This window comes from Physella acuta, unplaced genomic scaffold (genome assembly GCF_028476545.2).
Source record: "Physella acuta isolate Inbredline_101_S28 unplaced genomic scaffold, ASM2847654v3 ptg000741l, whole genome shotgun sequence".
Taxonomy (NCBI): domain Eukaryota; kingdom Metazoa; phylum Mollusca; class Gastropoda; family Physidae; genus Physella; species Physella acuta.
Window position 1 is genome coordinate 519,895 of NW_026732259.1, and position 26,274 is coordinate 546,168.

General features: G+C 39.1%; 2 protein-coding genes across 2 annotated transcripts; both read left to right on the forward strand.

Annotated features, from left to right (window-relative positions):
- Window positions 1-1,316: 1,316 nt before the first annotated feature.
- On the forward strand, window positions 1,317-19,899 carry LOC131950161 (uncharacterized). The gene is made up of 8 exons (XM_059312209.1): window positions 1,317-1,621; window positions 12,664-12,829; window positions 14,286-14,591; window positions 16,718-16,871; window positions 17,519-17,685; window positions 18,408-18,521; window positions 18,829-19,015; window positions 19,513-19,899. The coding sequence occupies exons 2-8, from the start codon at window positions 12,776-12,778 to the stop codon at window positions 19,515-19,517; spliced, it is 987 nt and encodes a 328-aa protein (XP_059168192.1). The 5' UTR covers window positions 1,317-1,621; window positions 12,664-12,775; the 3' UTR covers window positions 19,518-19,899.
- LOC131950170 (uncharacterized) lies at window positions 19,630-25,133 on the forward strand. Its single transcript, XM_059312223.1, has 4 exons — window positions 19,630-19,722; window positions 22,736-22,853; window positions 23,228-23,374; window positions 24,830-25,133. Exons 1-4 carry the CDS (start codon window positions 19,630-19,632, stop codon window positions 25,117-25,119), a joined length of 648 nt encoding a protein of 215 aa, XP_059168206.1. The 3' UTR covers window positions 25,120-25,133.
- Window positions 25,134-26,274: the final 1,141 nt, after the last annotated feature.

A 26,274-nucleotide genomic window follows, 5' to 3' on the forward strand; every position in this document is an offset into this window, starting at 1 on the left:
AAAAAAAAAAATTTATAAGAAAAATCTTCTAAACTTAGATGGAGGATTTTTAAAAAAAAATAATGTGTACATAAAACTAATAAATGTAGGCCTTTTAGGTAGGTTATGAATAATTTAAAATCAATTTTTAGATTGTTAATAACACATTGATTTCTACACTTTCACATGTTTGAATGTCTACTCCTAACAAAAAAAAAAACCTCGCCTATTGATAAGAAATCATGTCTGGCACCGCCAATGAAAACTGTCAGATCGAAGTTCGCGGCACCATTCTTTGTTGACATTTGTGGCTCGGCTACCGGACACAATGGCGAGCACAGTAAATAAGAAATGGCCCCGGGAATATTGCTACGATTTATGCTCTTAAGAAAAAAATAAAAACAGTCAAATGAACTTATTTAGTGTGGTTAATACAGGGCTAAAATATAGAGATTTGTCTTTTGCCACAACGACTAATTTAATTTTTATAAAAGTAATACTAGCATTAAATCTCATAATTTCCTTGAGACTGTCAGATTTTTATCTCAAATATTGCCAACGAGTTATTGAGCTTCGTTCTTGTTGATAAATTGTGACAGGAGGGGGGGGGGGGGGTGTAGTCGAAACGGTTCGACAAATTGTGACGAGTAAAAAGTTAAGCCTCAAGTAGACACGATAATCATACAATCTTCATAAAATCCTCTCTAATTCTTCAAACAATCCTAATATAATCCTCTTTTAAGTATGCAGTCGTCGTACAACCCTCTCACAATCTTCAAAAATTATCATATAATCCTCTTTCATTTATACAATCCTCATATAATCTTTATACAATCCTCATATAATCTTTATAGAATCCTCATATAATCTTTATACAATCCTCATATAATCCTACTTGCCTCACTAAGCTGCAGCTATGTGAAGCTGACGCAGCGACTATTCATAATTTGCAGTACCACCTTTACAAAATTGATTATTGTAAGTTAAATAAAACTCGGTATACAATTGTATGTATTCCACTAAAGTACTTGTTTTGTTTCTGAGATACAAAGTTGACAATTCTTATCTAGTCTCAAATAACAGCCGTGGTCTTTTATTCCATGTTTACCTGTATACAACTCTCGATTTGGTTCCCTGTCTTAAAATCTTCATTCACCTGTCCATTAAAGAAAGACTTTAAACAACTGCCAAAACTAAAACGAAAAGCTCAAATGTAATTTGTCGAGCTAAGTCCCTTCAAGCGATCGATAATGGAAATATTTGTTCGGATCAATAGGGGATGAGAACGCTTGTGTCCCCTTTTACTAGTCGCAGTTATGCCCCTTCTCAATGTCTCCACGGACGCCGGGCCTGTAACTAAGACTGTCGAAATTGGACTTTCACTATTCGCCACTCTACACACGGCGGCCTGAGACACACGGCAACATAGCAACACAGATAAAACCTTTCACTTAGTGCTTCGAGACTTTCGCTCTTGTGTTGTTCAGGGATTTGTATTTCTGGATTGTGGGCTGTGTTGTGAAGATTTTTACTTTAATACAACATTTATTTGAAATTGAAAAAAATAATAATTTGACTTAAGGATATAATGAGAGTTAGTAAACTGGACTATTTTTAAAAAGTGTTTTTCTTCATAAATAAGGTAAGGCATGAATTTCAAAATTATTATTATTAAAAGTCCACGATTAAATAGAAATAAAAAAAGTGTTTTGGCTTGAAGGTCGTTCCATTTATTTACTTTAGAATAATAAACATCATTATCCTGGTGGCTGCCCCGCCTTCATTCAGGTGACTGTTTCACCTTAGTTAATGCGCTACTCCCATAAATAAAATGTAATAATACACTGTTTACTTTTATTGCCCACAATTGTCATGAAATGTATGTTCCTTTCATTGTATCACCTTTTATCAACTATCAGACCAATTTATCTCTCGTCTCAATTTCTCTCTCCATTTCAGATTCTCTTCCTGCTGTCGCAATTTGTCACACCGGTTTAGACACACAAGTTTCCTGTCCCACTAGTTTAGACCCATCCCCCTCCTTTCATAATTTGTCACACCGTTTTAGACCCCCTCCCCGTCACAATTCGTCACATTATTTGAGACCCATCCCTACTGTTACAATTCGTCACACCAACTAAGACCCACTCATCTCTCTTTTCAATAGGTTACATCATTTTAGACTCTTTCTTCTGTCACCATTTCTTAAATCATTTGAGACCTGTTATTTATCTAGTACACATTTAACACACAATTTGAGACATACTATTTTCTTGTTACCATTCACCACACCATTTGAGACCCACTATTTTCTTGTTACCATTCACCACACAATTTGAGACCCACTATTTTCTTGTTACCATTCACCACACAATTTGAGACCCACTATTTTCTTGTTACCATTCACCACACCATTTGAGACCCATTATTTTCTTGTTACCATTTAACACACCATTTGGGACCCACTATTTTCTTGTTACCATTCACCACACAATTTGAGACCCACTATTTTCTTGTTACCATTTAACACACCATTTGGGACCCACTATTTTCTTGTTACCATTTAACACACCATTTGGGACCCACTATTTTCTTGTTACCATTCACCACACAATTTGAGACCCACTATTTTCTTGTTACCATTCACCACACCATTTGAGACCCATTATTTTCTTGTTACCATTTAACACACCATTTGGGACCCACTATTTTCTTGTTACCATTCACCACACAATTTGAGACCCACTATTTTCTTGTTACCATTCACCACACCATTTGAGACCCATTATTTTCTTGTTACCATTTAACACACCATTTGGGACCCACTATTTTCTTGTTACCATTTAACACACCATTTGGGACCCACTTTCCTTTTCTCCCAACAGTTCCCCACTCTCCAACGAGCCACTAAATTCATGCACATCTAAATTTTAATTGAAAAAAAAATATTTCAAGGTCGATATGTTGAATCTATGCTGAAAGAAAAAAAAAAAAAAAAGAAATTGTTGTTTATTTACGTTGTTAATAGTAGTATATTAGGTCACTTTTGGGTAGTATGGGTGAGCAGGAGCAGGAGGTGGAGCAGGAGCAGGAGCAATGGTTATATAGGAAAATACTCCCTGCCTGGGTGAGCCGCAGGAACAATGACATATAGCAAAATACTCACCCACCAGGCGCAGCCTGCCGCAGCCGCAGGAACAACGAGATATAGTAAAATACTCCCTGGGGGAGGTGGAGGTACACCGACATATAGTAAAATACTCACCCACCTGGGTGAGGGTGGGTGAGCCGCAGGAACAATGACATATAGTAAAATACTCACCCACCTGGGTGAGCAGGTGGGTGAGGGTGGGTGAGCCGCAGGTACAATGAGATATAGTAAAATACTCACCCACCCTAGGGTGGGTGAGCAGGAGCGGGAGTAGGTCAGTAGGTCACCTTTTGGTGACCTTGTGACGTAATTAGTAACATTATGACGTAATCATTGACCTTGTGACGTAATCATTGACCTAGTTACGTAATTTTAACGAGTTTTTTAATTAGTTTAATGAGTTTTTTAAATTTTAATTAATTTTTTGACCTAGTTACGTAATTTTAATGCGTTTTTAAGGAGTTTTTAAATTTTTAATTAATTTTTATTATCGAGTTACGTAATTTAATTACTTTGATTGTATTTTTTATTTTGTTTAATTTGTTTGTTTACTTGTTGTTTAATTTAATTACTTTGTTTATATTGTGTAATTTTTTTATTAACGAGTTACGTAATTTGATTATTTGTTTACTTTTTAATTATTTTTTATTTTGTTTATTTTTAATTTTATTTTATTTTATTTTATAATTAGTTAAATTATTATTAACTAGTTACGTAATTTGATTTTAATTTTTTTTTTTTTTAATTTTTAAAATTTTTTTAAATTATTATTTTTAAATTGTATTTTTAATTGTTGTTTACTTGTTGTTTAATTTAATTACTTTGTATAATTTATTTGTTTGAAATTCATTTTAATTAGTTTGCTGTTAATTATTGGCGACAGATGTTACCAAGCGGGTGGTGGTGGTGGTGGTGGTGGTGGTGGTGGTAAATTTGCTTAAGATTATAAACTTCAAGTTTTAAAAATCAACAACGTTATGGACCATTCAGCAACACAACGAACGGTTACCGAAAATAGAACATCCATTTAACCACATCTGTTACTTATCGATCCGTGATCCTTTGTTGACACGCGCTGCGCTTTTAATGGGAATGTATTGATCGCACCCACGGAGCCATCGGGACAACGGGCGCGTTAATATTGATTCCACACACAGCCATCAAATGATGGTCCGCCTAATTAATTTGGTCATGCATCGTGGGTTTATGTCGACTACAAACAGCCATTAGAGACACCTGTTACTCGCTAATGGCACCCGACACGTATCGATCCACATGCGATCCTTTGTTCTTGTCAACCACCGTACAAGGGCCAAGTTAATATTGATCGCACCTACTGACCATCAGTATGAGGGTCCATCTATGTGTAATTTTTTATTAACGAGTTACGTAATTTGATTTTAGTTTTTTTTAATTTTTAAATTTTTTAATTTAATTTTATAATTAGTTTAATTATTATTAACGAGTTACGTAATTTGATTTTAATTTTTTAACTTTTTAAATTTTTTAAATTATTATTTTTAAATTTTATTTTTAATTGTTGTTTACTTGTTGTTTAATTTAATTACTTTGTATAATTTATTTGTTTGAAATTCATTTTAATTAGTTTGCTTTTAATTTCTTTGTTGTACGCCGTTTGAAATAAAAGACTAACACTAGCGTGTACTAGAAAGTGTCATTGTGTATAACATCCATTTAACCACAGCTGTTACTTATTAGCGACAGCTTGTACTTATCGATCCGCCCGTAATCCTCCCAGGCGCTCCCCGTGGTTGTTTAATAGCGGGCTCACTGAAGCGATCACAACAGGTAATTAATCGAAGCCATTAAGTCCCTCTCCGCGTTAAGTGTGGCGACAGCTGGTGCTGTAATTAGTCACGGCTCTCGGCTTTTTTCATTAGACTACAGCTGTACATGAACTATGTTCACATATCGTACGCCCGGTCATTCTTTGATCAAGTTAAAAAATTTTGTTTCCACATGTCCTGCGAACCGTCCCTTGCTATGTATGAAAGATTAATGGTTGTAACTATTCGCTTATAGCGAGGGTCAGCGAAAACAAAAATATATTTAAGGGTCGGAATTTTCTTTCAACCACCGTTAAGTCAGGTTTTGAGACGAAACAAAGTCTCGGTAGGTTCGTGTTTTTTAATGGGCGACAGGGTGACTTGGTGCGTTGGTACGTAGGTATGCGTGGGTAGACATGTTTTTTACAAGTCTGGAAAAGTAATTAAGTTTTTTATGACCGTTCCGATTTTCTTTTGATCTGACCACCATTTGACCACACTGAGCCAGATAAATTTAACAATTGTCGCAGCGGGGTTTATTTTAAGTGCACCCCGTGCACGCTTGTTTACATTTTAAAAGACGTGTCGCGTGTCTTCCCCTTACGGCTTCCCTAATAGAGAAACGAGAGGAAAGACAACTGTTCTAAAATTAGAACAGCCTTGTCTACAGACACGAGTATCGTCCCTTGTGAAAAAAATTCGCGTCAGAATCCTTAACTAAACAGTCAATTTCTTTAAAAAGTTAAAAAATAATTTAGGAAGACAAGGGTTAACAAAATATATATCTTAGTCTTGCAGCAGATTACCTTCCCATGTTCGCTTTAGTATTTCAGTTTTCATCAATCTTCTTTTTGACTTGAACTTCTTTAATTTTTAAGAAAGTTTACTTATACATAATACATTACGTCTAATGACAATTTTTTATTTTTACCACTCAATGTATTTTCTTTTTCTATATCTTACATTGTCATCTTAATTTTTGATCACCTTAGGTGGTGGTAAGGTGGTAAGGTGGTGGTAAGGTGGTGGTAAGGTGGTGGTAAATTTGCTTAAGATTATAAACTTCAAGTTTTAAAAATCAACAACGTTATAGTACGTCGTGTCAAATTTACGTAACTCGTTAATAAAAAAATTACACAATATAAACAAAGTAATTAAATTAAACAACAAGTAAACAAACAAATTAAACAAAATAAAAAATACAATCAAAGTAATTAAATTACGTAACTCGATAATAAAAATTAATTAAAAATTTAAAAACTCCTTAAAAACGCATTAAAATTACGTAACTAGGTCAAAAAATTAATTAAAATTTAAAAAACTCATTAAACTAATTAAAAAACTCGTTAAAATTACGTAACTAGGTCAATGATTACGTCACAAGGTCAATGATTACGTCATAATGTTACTAATTACGTCACAAGGTCACCAAAAGGTGACCTACTGACCTACTCCCGCTCCTGCTCACCCACCCTAGGGTGGGTGAGTATTTTACTATATCTCATTGTACCTGCGGCTCACCCACCCTCACCCACCTGCTCACCCAGGTGGGTGAGTATTTTACTATATGTCATTGTTCCTGCGGCTCACCCACCCTCACCCAGGTGGGTGAGTATTTTACTATATGTCGGTGTACCTCCACCTCCCCCAGGGAGTATTTTACTATATCTCGTTGTTCCTGCGGCTGCGGCAGGCTGCGCCTGGTGGGTGAGTATTTTGCTATATGTCATTGTTCCTGCGGCTCACCCAGGCAGGGAGTATTTTCCTATATAACCATTGCTCCTGCTCCTGCTCCACCTCCTGCTCCTGCTCACCCATACTACCCAAAAGTGACCTAATATACTACTGTTAATTCACTGTTTCAGACATCTCTTCCGAGTGAGTATGGGGGTGAGGAGGGGAGGGCACAACCACCCCTTCCCAACGAAAAAGAATTTATATAATACCGGAAAATTTTGTCCGTCACCGCCACCCTTTGAAAATATTGTGTCCCCCCCCCCCCCCGAGAATAAAGTCTGAAAGAAACACTGTATCGATTTTAATAGTCAGTCACTATTAAGTTATACTTGTCTGTGTGTGTGTGTGGGGGGGGGGGTGATTGTGTGTATGTATGTATGTTTCTGTGTGTAGGTGTTTAGTCGAGTGTTTATAGAGCTAGAGATAGACTGAATTACTTAAGTTGCTGAGAACTATTTTGTTCTTAACAGAACTACACTATGCTTTTATTGGATAAGCCAGTTAATCTCTAGATTTCTTTTGTCGTCGATTGCTCTCATCACTTATCAAGTCGAATGTGGCAGATAAGAAGCGACAGTGGGGCTAATCGTAGTGTTATAATTTGTAGTTTTATAGGGCTGTGACATTCTCTGTGTGGGAGCTTAAAATGCTTCTCTGTGTGGGAGCTAAACTTACTTCTCTGTGTGGGAGCTAAACTTACTTCTCTGTGTGGGAGCTAAACTTACTTCTCTGTGTGGGAGCTAAACATTGTGTGGGAGCTAAACATACTTCTCTGTGTGGGAGCTAAACATACTTCTCTGTGTGGGAGCTAAACATACTTCTCTGTGTGGGAGCTAAACATTGTGTGGGAGCTAAACATACTTCTCTGTGTGGGAGCTAAACATACTTCTCTGTGTGGGAGCTTAACATACTTCTCTGTGTGGGAGCTAAACATTGTGTGGGAGCTAAACATACTTCTCTGTGTGGGAGCTTAACATACTTCTCTGTGTGGGAGCTAAACATTGTGTGGGAGCTAAACATACTTCTCTGTGTGGGAGCTAAACATACTTCTCTGTGTGGGAGCTAAACATACTTCTCTGTGTGGGAGCTTAACATACTTCTCTGTGTGGGAGCTAAACATACTTCTCTGTGTGGGAGCTTAACATACTTCTCTGTGTGGGAGCTAAACATACTTCTCTGTGTGGGAGCTAAACATTGTGTGGGAGCTAAACATACTTCTCTGTGTGGGAGCTTAACATACTTCTCTGTGTGGGAGCTAAACATACTTCTCTGTGTGGGAGCTAAACATACTTCTCTGTGTGGGAGCTAAACATACTTCTCTGTGTGGGAGCTAAACATTGTGTGGGAGCTAAACATACTTCTCTGTGTGGGAGCTAAACATACTTCTCTGTGTGGGAGCTTAACATACTTCTCTGTGTGGGAGCTAAACATACTTCTCTGTGTGGGAGCTTAACATACTTCTCTGTGTGGGAGCTTAACATACTTCTCTGTGTGGGAGCTAATCATACTCTCTATAGGAGCTAAACATACTTTTCTTTTGGACGACTCGATCCCAAACATACGTAACCCTAAATCCTGTCAGCCATGTTTTTTTTTAAAATTCTGCCGGGTAGATGACCAAAACATAAACAATACCAATCTAGCTCCACAGTCTCACCAATACACAATCACAATCAGCTCAGGACCAGGTACAGACGACAGGTGAAGGCACGGGCTCAGCCAGTTTGATTGGAGCTATTGAACTCTGTAGCAAATGAGCTACAATTGAATGTTTTGATTCAAGGATATCTTATATCGTATGTATGTGCGTACTGGAACGACTAGTTGTAAGGTAAACCTGCGCAATATATATATATATATATATATATATATATATATATATATATATATATATATATATATATATATATATATATATATATATATATATATATATATATATATATATATATATATATATATATATATATATATTGTACAATTAAATTAAAACGCACACATATGTATATAAAAATATATAAAACGTACATATATAGCGCAGTTTTAAATGAATATTTTAAACTTTGAAATCCACTTGGGGCTTTGATCACCTCAAGGTGTAAAAAAAAAGCCCTTGAGACCAAATCTCACAACAGGACTGAGCTATCTGATACAGAAATCGAAAGCTTGAAGACCAAAGTGTTGGTGACAGTCACGTGATACAGAGGCCAGTAAAAGTCTGCGGCAGGTAGCCGAATCTAAGCCGTATCGATTTTTGTTCTCGTGATCAGCGCCACTTGTAAACAAGGGTGGGATTACACCTGGTCTACTACTTTACACTACATCTATCTTAAAGGAATACACTACACCTACACCTATCATAAGGTAATACACTACACCTACACATGTCATAAAGTAATACACTACACCTACACCTATCATAAGGTAATACACTACACCTACACATGTCATAAAGTAATACACTACACCTACACATGTCATAAAGTAATACACTACACCTACACCTATCTTAAAGTAATACACTACACCTACACCTATCATAAAGTAATACACTACACCTACACCTATCATAAAGTAATACACTACACCTACACCTATCATAAGGTAATACACTACACCTACACATGTCATAAAGTAATACACTACACCTACACCTATCATAAGGTAATACACTACACCTACACATGTCATAAAGTAATACACTACACCTACACATGTCATAAAGTAATACACTACACCTACACCTATCTTAAAGTAATACACTACACCTACACCTATCATAAAGTAATACACTACACCTACACCTATCATAAAGCAATTCACTACACCTACACCTATCATAAAGCAATACACTACACCTATCATAAAGCAATACACTACACCTATCATAAAGCAATACACTACACCTATCATAAAGCAATACACTACACCTATCATAAAGCAATACACTACACCTATCATAAAGCAATACACTACACCTATCATAAAGCAATACACTACACCTATCATAAAGCAATACACTACACCTATCATAAAGCAATACACTACACCTATCATAAAGCAATACACTACACCTACACCTATCATAAAGCAATTCACTACACCTACACCTATCATAAAGCAATTCACTACACCTACACCTATCATAAAGCAATACACTACACCTATCATAAAGCAATACACTACACCTATCATAAAGCAATACACTACACCTATCATAAAGCAATACACTACACCTATCATAAAGCAATACACTACACCTATCATAAAGCAATACACTACACCTACACCTATCATAAAGCAATTCACTACACCTACACCTATCATAAAGCAATACACTACACCTATCATAAAGCAATACACCACACCTACACCTATCATAAAGCAATACACTATACCTATTATAAAGTAATCACAAATTAATGACAGTAAACAGTTTTAATCGTACAAGAATAAAATAAAAAGATTGTTGATTCAACTTAATATACAGGTTGTTTTTATGGCGTGGTAAAAAAAATATGAACGGCCTATCTACACCCCTAGTCGATGTTTTAAAGTTTTTGTTCATCCATGGTACACACTCCACTCTGTTCTCTAGACCTACACCAGAGGCGTAGCGACCCTTCCCGGCGCCCGGGGACAAACTTTCGATTTGCACCCCCCCCCCCCCCTTAAACTTTCAATTTGTTTTTCAAACCCATTTTGGCGCCCCCCCCCCTAAGGTCGGCGCCCGGGGACATATGTCCCCCCCTCGCTACGCCTCTGACCTATACTGCTAACTGTTCTTCTAGAACTTTACTATGGTCTGTCTTCAAAACTTGACTGTAACTTGACTGTGTTTAAACTGTCAACTAAACACCTTTTACGCGTTAGATGTACGTCGCAGTTAACTTACCTGTTTGATCATTTTTTATTGATCTGAAATCAAAGTTTGCGTTCATTGTTTGAATAGAAAATAGGAAATCTACAAAGCAGCCCACATGAGGCTACAGTAAAAAAACAACACACATTTAAATCAAGTCGCGTTAAGAACAATTTATCTTCAGCTCAAGGAAAAGGGAAACTTTATTGTTTTGTTTACTGGATAAATTTATCTTTAGCCCAGAGAAAATGGAAACTTTATTGTTTTGTTTACTGGATAAATTAAACATGCGACCTTTGACATGGTTGATTTAAGCTGACAATGTATTTCCTATGGCCCCTGGCTGAATATATTTCCTAGGGTACATGCCGAAGCTGTTTCCGAGGGCCTCGCGCTTAATATATTTCCAAGGGCCCCTTGCTGAATATATTTGCTAGGGGCCCTTGAATATTTTAAATCGAAGTGTGTGTAGCAGTTGTTTAGAAAGTTGAATGAGCTCAAATCAGTCCAAGAGAAACCACGAGTCTATGAAAGATCAGGAATCTTGACAGAGGCTCTGTTAGTTGCCCCCCCCCCCAATCTGACACTACTTTCTAGTAAGTCAAGCGATACAATAACAAGTACAATGTTAGTAGAATATTAATTGGTCGACATTTTCTTGTTGTGATTATCCCCAGATTTTTTTGAAAAATCAATAAGGCTTGACACCAACCATTGTCCAAGTTTAATCTTGAAATTTAAGTCCTAAAAAATTAGACGAGTTTCGCAATCACACTTAAACCCTCATAACACATACAAGCCGGGCTTTTATTTCTCTCTGGGTAATTGAGATGTCAACAGGGACCGGATGTTCTAGTGTCGGGTACCGGATGTGACGTCATCGGCAGAGAGGTGGGTTTAATATGGCGGTGGTTTATGCAAGTGGTTTATAAAAATAGCCGGGTGCTGTGAGATATGTGTTCTACCGCTCACTATTCGCTTAACTATTGGGGGTGGGGGGGTGGGGGGTGGGGGGTGGAGGGGGAGGAGAGGGGGAGAGAGAGAGGTCTCGTACATTGTTTACTAACATCCATCAGCCTAGTGATCTGCTATGGCTGGGTGTCCGACAGAAGCGTAGCGAGGGGGGGGGGGGACATATGTCCCCGGGCGCCGATCTTAGGGGGCGCCAAAATGGGTTGGAAAAATAAATTGAAAGGTTGAGGGAGGTGCAAATCAAAAGTTTGAGGGGGGGGGGGATGCAAATCGAAATCTCGAGGGGGGGGTACAAATCGAAAGTTTGAGGGGGGGGGGGGTGCAAATCGAAATCTCGAGGGGGGGGGGTGCAAATCGAAAAGTTTGTCCCCGGGCGCCGGGAAGGGTCGCTACGCCTCTGGTGTCCGAACTTGCTTCTGGTAACACGAAAGCATTGGGTTCGGTTCCTACTCATACCCACAGCCAATTACATAATCTAAAGTTCCCAAATCGGACCTGAAGATCCGTTGGACACTGCATATGAGGGGATGGTCTGACAGCGCTATGCCCAGCTGCCTAAAGTGGTTCAAGTACCCATTACAGCTGGGTGTGCTCCGGGACGTCACACAGTAGTTTTAATATAATAAAGTTCTGAAAAAAAAAAGAAAGAAACCATTTATCATATCTATTTAATACAGTTGAAATGTCTACGTTTTCTTCTTTGTTTAAAAAATATACTTAACTTTCAATTGCATTCATATTGTCTTTATGCTTAATATCTCTACTGTCTGTTAAATAAAAATAAAAATAAAAAAAAAACCGGTCATAAGCATAATTCAGAATTTAAGTTCGATATTAAATGAATTTAAAAATCAACATATTAAAGTGACTATCGATTTTACAATCTATATGATCGGTTTATTCAAAGAAAGCCAAATATGAAGCATGTATGAAAAGTTTGGCCGGAGTAGTACAAAAACCTAGCCATAGAGTAAACATTACATTGTTGATTCTCGTGCACGGGCAGACGCGGGAAGAATACTGTATCAGTGTCAACAGACTCCACCTTCTGTCTATAGTTACATCACACCTGTTTCATAGTTACTAGTAACAAATATAAAAGGCTTTAAATAATTTAAAAAAAAATGTATTGACTCTGAATTGTTGTTATAATTTTGAAATGTTTTTTTTTTCAGGAGAAGATAATCGGTACAACCATGTGAATGTTTGAGTAACGGTTCCTGGATAATCACGTGATCACATTTGTCTGATCACAGAAAGCGAAAGTAGATTTTGACGTCATTCACGATGGGGTGTGGCGGCTCCAAGACGACAGTGAAGGAGGGAACAAAGAAGAATCAGGTAACGGCTGGTATTCATGGGTGGGGTGGGGGGGGGGGGGGTATAAAATAACGACAAGTTTCAACCCAGGGGAAATTAAAACCTAACTTCACGGGTGAAGATAAAAAGTTTCTATTTTATGGAAAGTCAACAATTTTACCGGGGAAAAACAGCTTCCATGTTGAAGTTAACAAATAAGTTTCCATTTATATATTACAAAAAAGGTTTTCTTTCGTGTGAAAATTACCATAGGTTTACCTCTAGGTGTGTCGGACCATAGTACTTGGTACGGAGTAAAGTTCCCTGTTGCTATGGCTACGACAAACAATACGGTTGTGTGGTCAGCACAGTACGCAGTTATTTTGACCCCCCTCTCCGGCCGACACACAAACCACCAATGACATAGTCATATTCAAATCGGGTACATGCATGACAACATTATGTAAATAACATGAGAAAACCATGTGGATGATTTGAGCATAAAGCTACCTGGTCTATCATATCCGACCACACAAACTTGGCTAGTGGTCACTTGATCTGTCATATAAGATAAAAAACTATATAAATTTGATTATTTGTAACATAATATGCTGTATTTTCTCTCTTGAGCTCTATATATTTTCTCTATTGACTTCTATTTTCTCTATTGAGTTCTATTTTCTCCGTTGAGCTCTATGTATTTTCTCTATTGAGTTCTATTTTCTCTATTGAGCTCTTTATATTTTCTCTATTGAGTTCAATTTTCTCTATTGAGTTCTATTTTCTCTATTGAGCTCTCTATATTTTCTCTATTGAGCTCTGTATTTTCCTATGAAATATATTTTTTTCCCAACGATGTGCAAGTAGAAGTTGATTGACTTAAGAAAATCGATCTGATTGAATTCTCTTTCACGGTTCAATAAACCTGTCAATAAAAGACTCTGAGGAATCCGCCCGATCGTGCATAGCGTGTCATCACGTGGTCAATAATCGATCCGGTCCATTAACTTTTAACGACACTGACCTTTGACCCGCGATTGACAGAAATAATCCTCTCCAACTTAACAATATCCGGCTAAGGAAATTCTAGTGAGCACTTTTCTTAAGATTTTTTTTCTTAAATCAGTGAAATGCAACGAAAATAATGCCAGTAATTCATCAATAAACATTCTATAAACTCAAATTTTTAGTTGTTTATTTAACACTTGAAGATTTTGAAGACATTGAAATACTGTCTAGGTTAATAAAATCAATTTTATTGTCACAAAGTTTTTCCGGCTGATTTTCTTTGTTGACATAGGTTTACAATGAAAAAAAAACCATGTATTGTGATTATTCATAATTCCGTTGATTATTCTCATCCAAGCCAGATTATATTAAATCTTTTTGATCAAAAATGTATTTTTGTCCATATACCCTTTGATGTACAAAAATCGGATACACTATTACAATCAAATGTTAGTCTAGCAGTTTAAAAAATTGCTCTCTGTCGTCATAGGTTACGCCCAAGAAACAGACCAATCAACATCCGGATCACCATGAAGCCGACCCCCACCCCCACCAAGACAGACGGGACCCTAAAGGCACACACAACAGCAACACCATGACACACAACAACAACACCACGACCAACAACCTCAACTACTACCCCTCCCCCAAACACACGGACAACCCCAGCCCCAGCCCCCGCCATGCCAAGAGCACCCAGTCCCCCTACCCCCAGTCCAAGTATGTGGCGGCGTCCAGCTATACGGAGTCAGTTCATGATGACGCTTACCCAGAGGCGTCACACCAGGGCTACAAGGTAAGAAGTTACTTGGCTACTGCACTCGGTAAGAGTCAGTTGCTTAGAGTAATGTATGGGCGTTATCCACCTAATAGGGCTGGTAAGTAGGTCACAAACCAGTTCTATGGCTCATGTAGGTTTTATTGAGCCGTAGAAGTGGTTGGTGACCTACTTACTAGCCCTATTACTGCACTCAAAGCATATCAGGTACCTGGTTACTATAATCGTTATGAATCAGAGTATTAATTACTTCGCTTAATGAACATTAGTTTTACTTAATGCACTGAATGGGAATTAGTTACTTAATTACCAGTTACTTGCTAAATGTACTGTACGGAAATTAGTTTCCCAATTTTTATGAGAATATGAAACTATAGGAATAACTTATCTAAATAATGCCTTGTATAGGGCGTCAGCTATTTAATTACTGCTCTGTATGGGAATCAGATATTTACTGTATTACTCGTAAATCGCTTTCTTAATGGAGACAAGCGAGTTGACGAGATTCCTTCCATAGTATTGTTGACATGGAATAAAAACGTGCTTTTTAGATTTAGACCGTAAAAAAAAAATTAAAAAAATAAAAACTTAAGCCTAAAATTAATTTAGAAATTTTATATTTTTAGAATAAATGCTATAAAAGTTGCAAATCCAGAGAACTTGAAAATAATTTGTCGAGTTTAAGGCTACATTTCTATTTATTTTCATCAAGCCTAAGTTATAACCGGATGTTTCACTTTCGTAAGACAAATATTGATTGGCTGTACAGTAACTTAGTGGTCGATAACTATTTGTTTACAAAACTTTGCAGATCAAGTTTTTAAATAACAATGCAAATTTAAAACCCCATGACCTAGTTTTCTATTTTTAGCTTACAGTGTGTACAATAAAATTCATGTCGGCCTATCCAATAGCAGGATGCCATTGTTTATGTCGCCATTACACGTGAAAACCAAATTGTTTTTGCTTTTTTTTTAATTTTTATTTAGTTACCGAAAATATTAAAAACATCAAATACGTCCAATCTTTAGTAAAGTCCGAAAAAAACCAGACAGACAGGATTTTAAAACCATATTAATTGTAACTACGCCGTGCAAGATTTTTAAATTAATTTATGCACCTCTCAAATACCTTTGAGACTTTTCTCGCTTGTGTCCATTACTGCAGCTACTTAATTGATGCACTGTATGCGAATAAGGTACTTAGTTAAATACCACGGAGTACAAATAGATTTTATGAACTTGGTAGATACGCTATATGGGTGATTGGGAGAGGTTGTAAGACCATATATCATATGAAATACGTTTTATATAGTCTTGAAAGTAAAATGGAGGAAAAATGTTAGAATCAAAGTCATTAAATTAATAGGAGCAGGTTGGGAGGGGGTGGGGTTGAGCTTTGTGGTTTTTTAAAAGATCGATATGGCTTTTTGTGATGACGTGGCTCAGTGGGTGAGAGGGTGAGGTGGGGGGGGGGGGGAGTCGACATGACGAGACGCCATGTACAGACAATTCCTAATTACCGCAGTCCATGTGAATAAGCTGATTAATTACTGCACTTTTATACGCATAAGGGACTTAATTAGAATTATCGACTCGACTGCTGCATAATTAAACACTATTATTGTTTAGTGGTTAAGGGGGAGGGTCGTGGAGAGAGGTACATTCTACCTGGAGCCATCAACCTTGATTTACCTGCGCCCTCATAGTACAGTTGTCCTACAGCTGGCACCTCGCTGCCATCAAAGAAAGATTTCACAAAATTTGTCGCCCCCCCCCCCCCCAACTTCACTTATATAACAAAAAGTAAAACTTCCTTAAAATGTGGCATCAAAGTTCTAACACCTACCCCCTGTAAAATAAAAAGATTTAAAAACTTAGGTTACATTATAAAAAACAAACTTTTCTTTCCCACACATAGCACATCGCCACAAAAGTCTAAATGACGTAATAAAACATGTTTTAAACTAAAAAAATTTCAGTACACATTCACTCCCTTTAACTAAAGCAAAATTAGGCTAAACAACAAAACGATTTAAAAAACCCTGCCATACACACGTCTTTGTGACCATAGCAACCATGACGTTTACATCCGACCACCAGCCATCATTAAAACTTAACTCCGCCCCTTTTAAATAATTCCAGAAACGGATCCGCACCCAGCTGATCCAGGCGACCCGGGGCAAGGACCTAGAGGCCCTGGAGCAGGCGATCAAAAAGTTTGAGAGCAATCGTATGGAGGATGCTGGCGACCTGACCCGGGCCAATGAGAGGCTGTACTTCCTCAAGCAGAAGAGAGGTAGGGGGGGGGGGGGGCTGGGGGCAGTGGGGGGGGGGGGTTCAGGTGAGGGGTGGCATTTGAGTGGTTCATGTGTGGGAATATGGGTATTGGATGTGTGGGTTTTAGGTATGGGGTGTGGGTAGTCGGCTGTGAATGGGTCATTTGTAAGGTGTGTGTGTGGTGTGGTGTGGGGATGGTTCAGGTATGGTAATTCGTAGTTCATGAGTGGGGGATAAGGTTAATCGATGTGAGGGGTTCAGGTGTAGGATAGAAGAGGTTTGCTGGTTTCACGTATAGGGTATGGGTAGTGATGGTGTGAGGGGTTGAAGGCGTAAACGTGTTTTTGTTTGATACGGTTCTAAAACAGGGGGAGGGGGGGGTCATCATTTATGTGAATTTTGATAAGGGTAATAGAATAATGGGACCGGGGGCGGGGGGGTTAACTGCAATAAGGCTTTTTGAATGTTATTAAACATTTAAAAATTTAAAACTTATGTCAAGCTCATAGACTTTTGACAAGTTTTCATATGTTGTCAAGTTTCCATATGTTGTCAAGTTTCCATATGTTGTCAAGTTTCCATATGTTGTCAAGTTTCCATATGTTGTCAAGTTTCCATATGTTGTCAAGTTTCCATATGTTGTCATGTTTCCATATGTTGTACCAGATCTCCGTGACGCCATCAGACGCAGCAACGTGGGGGTGCTAGAGAGGACAATCAAAGACGCCAGGAGCTGCCGATATGCTAATGAGCTACAACCTCAGATCGAGGCTGCTGAGAGAAAACTCGAGCACTTGAGGGAGTTGAACAAGTACAGCCATGACATCTTAGCTGTAAGTCTTGACATCATGACATCCTAGCAATGTGTCCCTGAATCACACTAATCCCACAACTTATCCCTGAATTATACTACTCCCACTACTAATCCCTGAATTACACTACTCCCACAACTAATCCCTGGATTACACTACTCTCACAACTAATCCCTGAATTACACTACTCCCACAACTAATTCCTGATTTACACTACTCCCACAACAAATCCATGGATTACACTAATCCCACAACTTATCCCTGAATTACACTACTCACACAACTAATCCCTGAATTACACTACTCCCACAACTAATCCCTGGATTACACTACTCTCACAACTAATTCCTGGATTACACTACTCCAACAACTAATCCCTGAATTACACTACTCCCACAACTAATCCCTGGACTACTACCCCCACAACAAACCCATGGATTACACTCCTCCCACAACAAATCCATGGATTACACTCCTCCCACAACAAATCCATGGATTACACTACTCCCACAACTAATCACTGGATTACACTACTCCAACAACTAATCCCTGAATTACACTACTCCCACAACTAATCCCTGGACTACTACCCCCACAACAAACCCATGGATTACACTACTCCCACAACAAATCCATGGATTACACTACTCCCACAACTAATCACTGGATTACACTACTCCCACAACAAATCCCTGGATTACACTCCTCCCATAACTAATCCCTGGATTATCCCAACTCCACAGATGGACCAGCACACCATCTCTGAGATCCACAGCTACCACCGTCCACCCGCCTGTGTGCATGACGTCATGGCCGCCTCCTACATGCTGCTGGGTCACCAAGAATCAACACTGCGCGTGAGTCCTCTCTGTACTCACCTACAACATAGCGGCCCTGTGCTAACTTATTTGAAATCATTTTCTCGTTTCAAAACTTTGTTTATTGTAATGTAGTACATGTCTTATAAATAAAATGTTTGTTGGGATCGACAAGTAAAACAAAACGTCCCTCGGATCAAATGAGATGTCCTATAGTTCAAATGATATGTCCTATAATCAAATGAGATGTCCTATAGTTCAAATGATATGTCCTATAATCAAATGAGATGTCCTATAGTTCAAATGATATGTCCTATATATGAAATGGGCGTGTCTTATTCCCCAGGACTGGTCCTACCTGCAGTCGATGGCCGGCAAGCTGGGCAAGGACAGCCTGATCCACCAGGTGAAGGACTTTGACTCCAACAACGTGGACGACCGGACGTCCAAGCGTGTCCGTGAGATCCTCAACTACCACGACCCTCGGGGAGGTCCGCGTGGCCAGCAACGGTGCTGCCACCTTCCACGTTTGGGTGAGTCTACGTCTGCTGGGGTCTGTGTGTGGGGCTAGGGTTGATGTGTACGTCTGCTGGCATCTATGAGTGGCTAGGGTTAATGTAGTTGTGGCTAAGAACTTGAGTGGTGTAGTTAAACATTTTTGGTGTGTGTCACCACTTTCCACTTCTATTTTTATTATTGAAAAGATTAAAAAAAAATTCAGGGTAAATTTTATGATTTTAAAAAATTTGATATCACCCCCAAATGGTTTCACTCGATGCGGAGCCTCCCCGCCACCCCCCCCCCCCCCCGGTCCTGTGGTGCTACTGCATACATGCACACATTGGTGTACATAAGCCATGAATATTAATTTTTACATGCATGATACAACAATATATTTATATAGAGAGAAGACCTATATATATTTTAATATATGTATAGTATATATACACAATTTCTTCCCCTGCCTTGTGTGCGCTGTGTAAGTGTATGTGTGTATTATGTGAAATAAACGCCCATTGTTTTTCCACAGGCTAGCAACATCGTGGACAAGATAGAGAAAGACAAACATGACTCCCGAAACAGGAGAGGACAGGAGGAGGAGGAGGAAGAGGAGAGGCGCCACGCGGAGGAGAGGCGCCACGCCGAGATGGCCAACAAGGCAGCCGCAACAAGCACGCCAAAAAAACAAGAGAAGATAACTCCTGGGATTACTCCCCTTGCCGAGCGTCATAAACAGCTGGTTTGGTCCGTCTAACTACCAGATTTCAACGGAAGTTGGTGAACATGCAGCATGCTCAGTTAAACACTGTTTTCTTAGAATACATTAAGCTAATCAAATACTGCTATAATTACATCCTGTTTGTATAAAGAAATCAATAAATATTGTTTATATATATATATATATATATATATATATATATATATATATATATATATATATATATATATATATATATATATATATATTTGTATGTACAATGTCACTAATGTCAATTTCAAAGTTTGCTTGTAATTCGTGGTGTTTGTGTACATGTATGACTGAAAATGGATTAATTAATTTGCATAACTATCACCATAAATTTGTATTCTATATCTATGAGGGAGGGGAAAAAAGTGATCGCCCTACAATTGTAAGCCTTTAATTTTTAGCTGGATCGAAAACATGTTAAATTCGATGAAGCAAATCGTTAATATTTTTGATTTAGGACTATTGAGTCTCTCGACTGAATTAAAGTACAAGATAATCGATTTCGTGTAATTTAAAGGGTTAGACCAACATTAGAATCAATTACACAAACCAATGAAAATCTGGTAGGGTGTTCATCAGAGCTTCTTCCAGGCATCTCTTCCGAAGAAAGTCTACCGCCCCCCCCCCCCCCCCCCCCCCCCACCCGCCGCCCCCGAACAAAATGAAATTTTTATAGAAGACATATTTTACCAGTTTACCAGTGTCCGCCCCCCCCCCCCCCCCGGAAAATGTTGACCGCCCCCCCCCCCCGAAAATATCAAGTGCCCCCCCCCCCCCGGAGAAAAAAGTATGGAAGAAACACTGGTGTTCATTACACCATAAATACCCAATCAGAATCCCTAATCTAAAAATCACAAATATAATTTAACTGACTTTAATCACGTGATTCTAACCACCAATCATTTCACTTATATTAATAGTATTTAATGTTAGTTGTGCTGGCCCAACATAGCGCTGACTGCTCACGTGACTTGATTGTTTTCTCTGTCTGTTTGATAAAATATAACTAGGCTGGTTGTAGTCCTTGTGAGCAAAGCGGAAATTTTTTGAGTGCTTTTTTATGTCATTATGGTTGGTTTAGTATCAGGGATTATTTCATGTAGTTATTAGTTTTCCTTTCATGCGGGGTGGGAATTGGCGGTGGGGGAGGGCGTGAGAAGGTTTATGGTAGCCTAGCGCAGCCGTTCCAATTTATTTGTCACTGAATCTCCCTTGAAAACACAGAACATTTTGGCATATATATATATATATATAAATATATATATATAAATATATATATATATATATATATATATATATATAATATATATATATATATATATATATATATATATTATATATATATATATATATATAACGTTTGTATAAATGTGATTGTATTCGTAATTCATGTAAACATTTATTGTACAGATAAAACACTTAAAACAACTGTTGTTTAATTAATGAAGTTTTTAAGACAAACATACTCAATAGAACGCAGTGAAGCCAACTTTAAAAAAAAAATAGCAAACCAGAAATGTGGTCATGAAACATGTATTTGAAGACTTGTAGATACGTCCGCTGATCCGCCATAGTAATCTGTATTCTAAGTGGTAACACTGTCTTGAGATAATTAGTTGGTAGCTGATCATCCTAGAGGCTAGACGTCGTGCTATTTAATGAAAACATGCGCTAAATAGATGGGGCTCAATTAATTACAATCAAGAGTTTAGTTTTAGCTGCAGCTGTTTCTCAAAGCTTATATGCTTGGAGCTTTAACAACTACACTGGCGTAAGAGCTGAACATGCTAGTCAATTAATTTTGGAGCTAAAGGCTTGTAATTTATTCCGGAGCTAAATATACTAGTAATTTAATATTGGAGCTCAATTTGTTAATAGTTTAAGTTTATTTTGGAGCTAAACTTGTCTGTAATGTAATTTAGGAATAAAACTTGCTAGTATTATAATCTTGGAGCGAATCTTGCTACTAATTTAATCTCATAGTGAAACTTGCTAGTATTTAAACCTTGGAGCAAATCTTGCTACTAATTTAATGTCAAAGCGAAACTTGTAGTATTTAAATCTTGGAGAGAAACTAATATTTAAAGCAGAAGGTAGCCGTTGGAGTTTTTGGTGAAATTGTAAACAAACTTTTATCGCAATCCATCGCAGTCTCGCATTAAATCAATAACTCAATCAGTGCCAGCACGCGATCAATAAACAAAATCACATTAATCGATACATGAGCACATTTGTCGGCAAACACCCAGAGGTGAGGTTTGTGTGGTCAGGGTGTTTCTGGCTGGGTGTGGTGTGTTACCTGAACACCATTAACACCTTTCACCTGCTTTCGTGGATTTGGTGAATTACTTCTGTGATTACATCTTTGGCTAGGTGTAAAGTCTCTTGTGTGATTACATCTTGGCTAGGTTTGTTGTGTGATTACATCTTTGGCTAGGTATATAGTTAGTTCTGTAGTGAGGCTATGGTCAGGTTAGTAGCTAGATATGTGAATGTATTGAATAAAACTCGCCCAATCGAACAAGACTTTACTTCAGCCACTGAGTTCTCGTACACAAGTTAACCTGAGCAAGATGGCTGACGACTTTCTTGTTTGACGTCAAAGAGAAGACCTTACTCGTCAGATAATTGACGTGAAGTGTGGCTGTAGGACGTCGTTAGGTTTGTAATGTTTGGGATGTGGCAGGAGGTATCAACATCATGATCTAAAGCCATGCAGCACTGGTCAGCGGTTATTGGAGTTCTAGTTTTAGTTTGGACGCCATGTGTCACACAAACTGTAAGTTCATGTTGACTATATCTATACACATACATCCATATATATATATATATATATATATATATATATATATATATATATATATATATATATATATATATATATATATATATATCTTGATAAACATAAAAGACTTAAGTCGTGACCAATAATCACAGTAGTAGTGTTTCTTTATATTTGGGTCAGTGACTGGCCTGGTTTGTACTTTTGTACTTCCGGTTTCAGGTGACGTCACCAGCGACCACCACTGGGGCCAGCAGGCCGGCCATCGAGAAAGAAATTCTAGGGCCACTTCGTGTCTGGCACATCATTGGTATCGTGGTCACAGTGCTTCTCATAGCTGGTCAGTGGGGGTGTGGGGGTGTGCGGGTGTGGAGGTATGTAGGGGGTGTGAGAGGGGTGGGTAGCAAATCATTGGTATCGTTGTCACTGTGCTGCTCATAGCTGGTCACTGGGGGGGGTGTGGAGATGGGGATGGAAGGTTCTGGCTTTGGTACTGGACACCTAGCGATAGGGGTCAGGTAAGGTGGGGGTGTAGAGGGGCGCATGATTTTCATACCAGGAGTTCTGTTAATTTCAATTTGGAGATTGACAAGTTGGGGCCATCAGTGTTAGCAGCATTCAGTCCTAATCAATTAAATGGATGTATGGGTTGTCTTTTCCTCCCATTAAATTCCTGTGACTGTTTTCTATGACGACACGTGATTTGTATCGCAGTTGTGATTGGCTGCTGTTGTTACCACGACTTCCGGGTGCCGCGGACACGACAGGAGATCAAGGCCAACCACGAGAAGCGGATGATGAACAAAAAATATTTGTTCGTTCTGGAGAGACGGCCTGACGACCTGCTCAAACCTGACCCAGGTAAATGTTACACCCCCCCGGTAACTGTTACACATGACCCAGGTAACTGTTACATCTGCCCCCCAGGCAAATGCTACACCTGACCCCTGGTAAATGTTACACCTGCCCCAAACAAATCTTACACGTGACCCAGGTAACTGTTACACACGACCCCAGGTAACTGTTACACCTGACCCAGGTAATTGTTACACCTGACCCAGGTAATTATTACACCTGACACCCCCCCCCCCCCCCAGGTAACTGTTACACATGACCCAGGTAATTGTTACACCTGACCCAGGTAATTGTTACACCTGACCCAGGTAATTATTACATCTGACAACCCCCCCAAGGTAACTGTTACACATGACCCAGGTAATTGTTACACCTGACCCAGGTAATTGTTACACCTGACCCAGGTAACTGTTACACCCGCCGCCGCCCCCCCCCCCCGTAACACCTGTCCCAGACAAATCTTACACCTGACCCCAGGTAACTGTTACACATGACCGGGCAAATGTTACGTCTGACCCAGGTAACTGTTACGCCTGACATTGGTAAATGTTACACCTGACCCAGGCAAATGCTAAACCTGACCCAGGTAGATGTTACACCTGACCCAGGTTGATGTTACATCTGAACCAGGTAAATAGTACACATGAGCCAGGTAATTGTTACACTGACCCGGGTAGATGTTACACCTGAACCAGGTAAATAGTACACATGAGCCAGGTAATTGTTACGCCTGACCCAGGTAACTGTTACGCCTGACATTGGTAAATGTTACACCTGACCCAGGCAAATGCTAAACCTGACCCAGGTAGATGTTACACCTGACCCAGGTTGATGTTACATCTGAACCAGGTAAATAGTACACATGAGCCAGGTAATTGTTACACCTGACCCAGGTAATTGTTACACTGACCCGGGTAGATGTTACACCTGAACCAGGTAAATAGTACACATGAGCCAGGTAATTGTTACGCCTGACCCAGGTAACTGTTACGCCTGACATTGGTAAATGTTACACCTGACCCAGGCAAATGCTAAACCTGACCCAGGTAGCTGTTACACCTGACCCAGGTAGATGTTACACCTGAACCAGGTAAATAGTACCCATGAGCCAGGTAATTGTTACACCTGACCCAGGTAAATTTTACCCGGGTAGATGTTACACCTGACCCAGGTAATTGTTACACTGACCCGGGTAGCTGTTACGCCTGACCCTGGTAGATGTTACACCTGACCCAGACAAATATAAGACTTGACCTAGGCACTTTCCGAGTTAGATTTTCAAATCTAACACACCCAGTAACTCACGTAGTTGTCTATCTGCTGGTATATTTTAAAGAGTTGTATTTTTGTAGTGGTGAAAATCTCCCCACACGACTGGATGTAATCGTGGCAAAGTCCAGTAATTTGTTTAATAAAGACATTGTAATCAAAGTTAATTAGTTAATTGATTACTTTCTTCAGAAAAACAAGCCACGAGAGCCAGGGAGCAGCCCCGCCCTAATCCACTAACCAATCACAGAACAGCTCCCAAACCACAGGTGCTCCCCAAACCTGCTCTTGACAGACCACGTGACACTTCCGGTGGCGGGAACCACGTGAAGGCAAAACGAGGCTGGGGCACGGCAGACGACTACACGGGTGTGCCCAGGACGCCCAAAAAAGTTGGGGTGGAGACGCCCCTGGCCATGCACCCCAAGGATCTGTTGTCCATGATGGCTAAAGTCAAGAAAACCAATGGGGCTAGAGAGTAGGGGTCTTGTTGTCAACGTCAAGACATTTTTTTTTTGGCTCAGAGAGTAGGCGGAACATTGTTGATGTTAAAGCCTAGACATTCGGCCTAGGGGGTAGATGGGGGGGGGGGGGGGGGGGGGGGGGGGAAGGCTTTTTCCTAAAGTCCAGATAATAGCTTGAAGTGGTGGTTGTTGGAGAAGATTGAGCACGCTGAAACTAAATGTTTCAACTTGAACTTACTAACATACTAGCCGGTAGTCTGGCTTTGGGTCGTATGGCCAACCATCCTACATACAGTCGTGGCCAGTCATCCTACATACAGTCGTATGACGAGTCATACTACATACAGTCGTATGACCAGTCATCCTACATACAGTCGTGGCCAGTCATCCTACATACAGTCGTATGACGAGTCATACTACATACAGTCGTATGATCCGTCATCCTACAAACAGTCGTATGACCCGGCACCTTCCGTACATTCATAAGACCGGTAATCCGGCATTTAGTCGTACGGCCGGAGATCCTACATAAAATACAAGTTCAAACATTAACTGTGGAGAGTCAGATTTTGAAAAATCTCGACAAGAATATCTCAATGTTGTACTGTGTTCATGTGTGATAAAATATAACAACATTTCCCATGTAGCAACGAACACTTGTACGGAGCAACTTCTTACACTGTCGTCTGTCAGTAAATTGTGAGGTAATTTTTGTGTGTGTGCTGAGTGAATAAAAAATCTAGAGAGTGGAGAATTACCCATCGGAAAACGTGGTTTACAGATTGAAATATACGAAGTTTAAAATTCAGAAATTTAATATAAATCCAGTAAGTTGAGAAAAAAGATTTACATATTTTAAAATTGCACATTTCATTGTGCTACTGTATGTAAAGGATATTTGCATTTCGAAAGTTGCTTAAAGATTTGAATTAATTTCAGATCCTAGAGCCCGCTCAGCTCTGATGGGTACATGACTCTAGTATACCCAGCTCTGATGGGTACCTGACTCTAGTCCACCCAGCTCTGATGGGTACCTGACTCTAGTCCACCCAGCTCTGATGGGTACCTGACTCTAGTCCACCCAGCTCTGATGGGTACCTGACTCTAGTCCACCCAGCTCTGATTGGTATGTTGGATTTTAAAAAATAACAAAATCAATCATCGTGTATCAAT

Coding starts and splice junctions, on each gene's coding strand:
- LOC131950161 (XM_059312209.1), top strand. CDS start 12,776: ATGGGGTGTGGCGGCTCCAAGACGACAGTGAAGGAGGGAACAAAGAAG. Junction 16,872..17,518: donor CTTCCTCAAGCAGAAGAGAG/GTAGGGGGGGGG, acceptor ATGTTGTACCAG/ATCTCCGTGACGCCATCAGA. Junction 18,522..18,828: donor ACCAAGAATCAACACTGCGC/GTGAGTCCTCTC, acceptor CTTATTCCCCAG/GACTGGTCCTACCTGCAGTC.
- LOC131950170 (XM_059312223.1), top strand. CDS start 19,630: ATGGCCAACAAGGCAGCCGCAACAAGCACGCCAAAAAAACAAGAGAAG. Junction 19,723..22,735: donor CCGAGCGTCATAAACAGCTG/GTTTGGTCCGTC, acceptor TTCCGGTTTCAG/GTGACGTCACCAGCGACCAC. Junction 23,375..24,829: donor CCTGCTCAAACCTGACCCAG/GTAAATGTTACA, acceptor TACTTTCTTCAG/AAAAACAAGCCACGAGAGCC.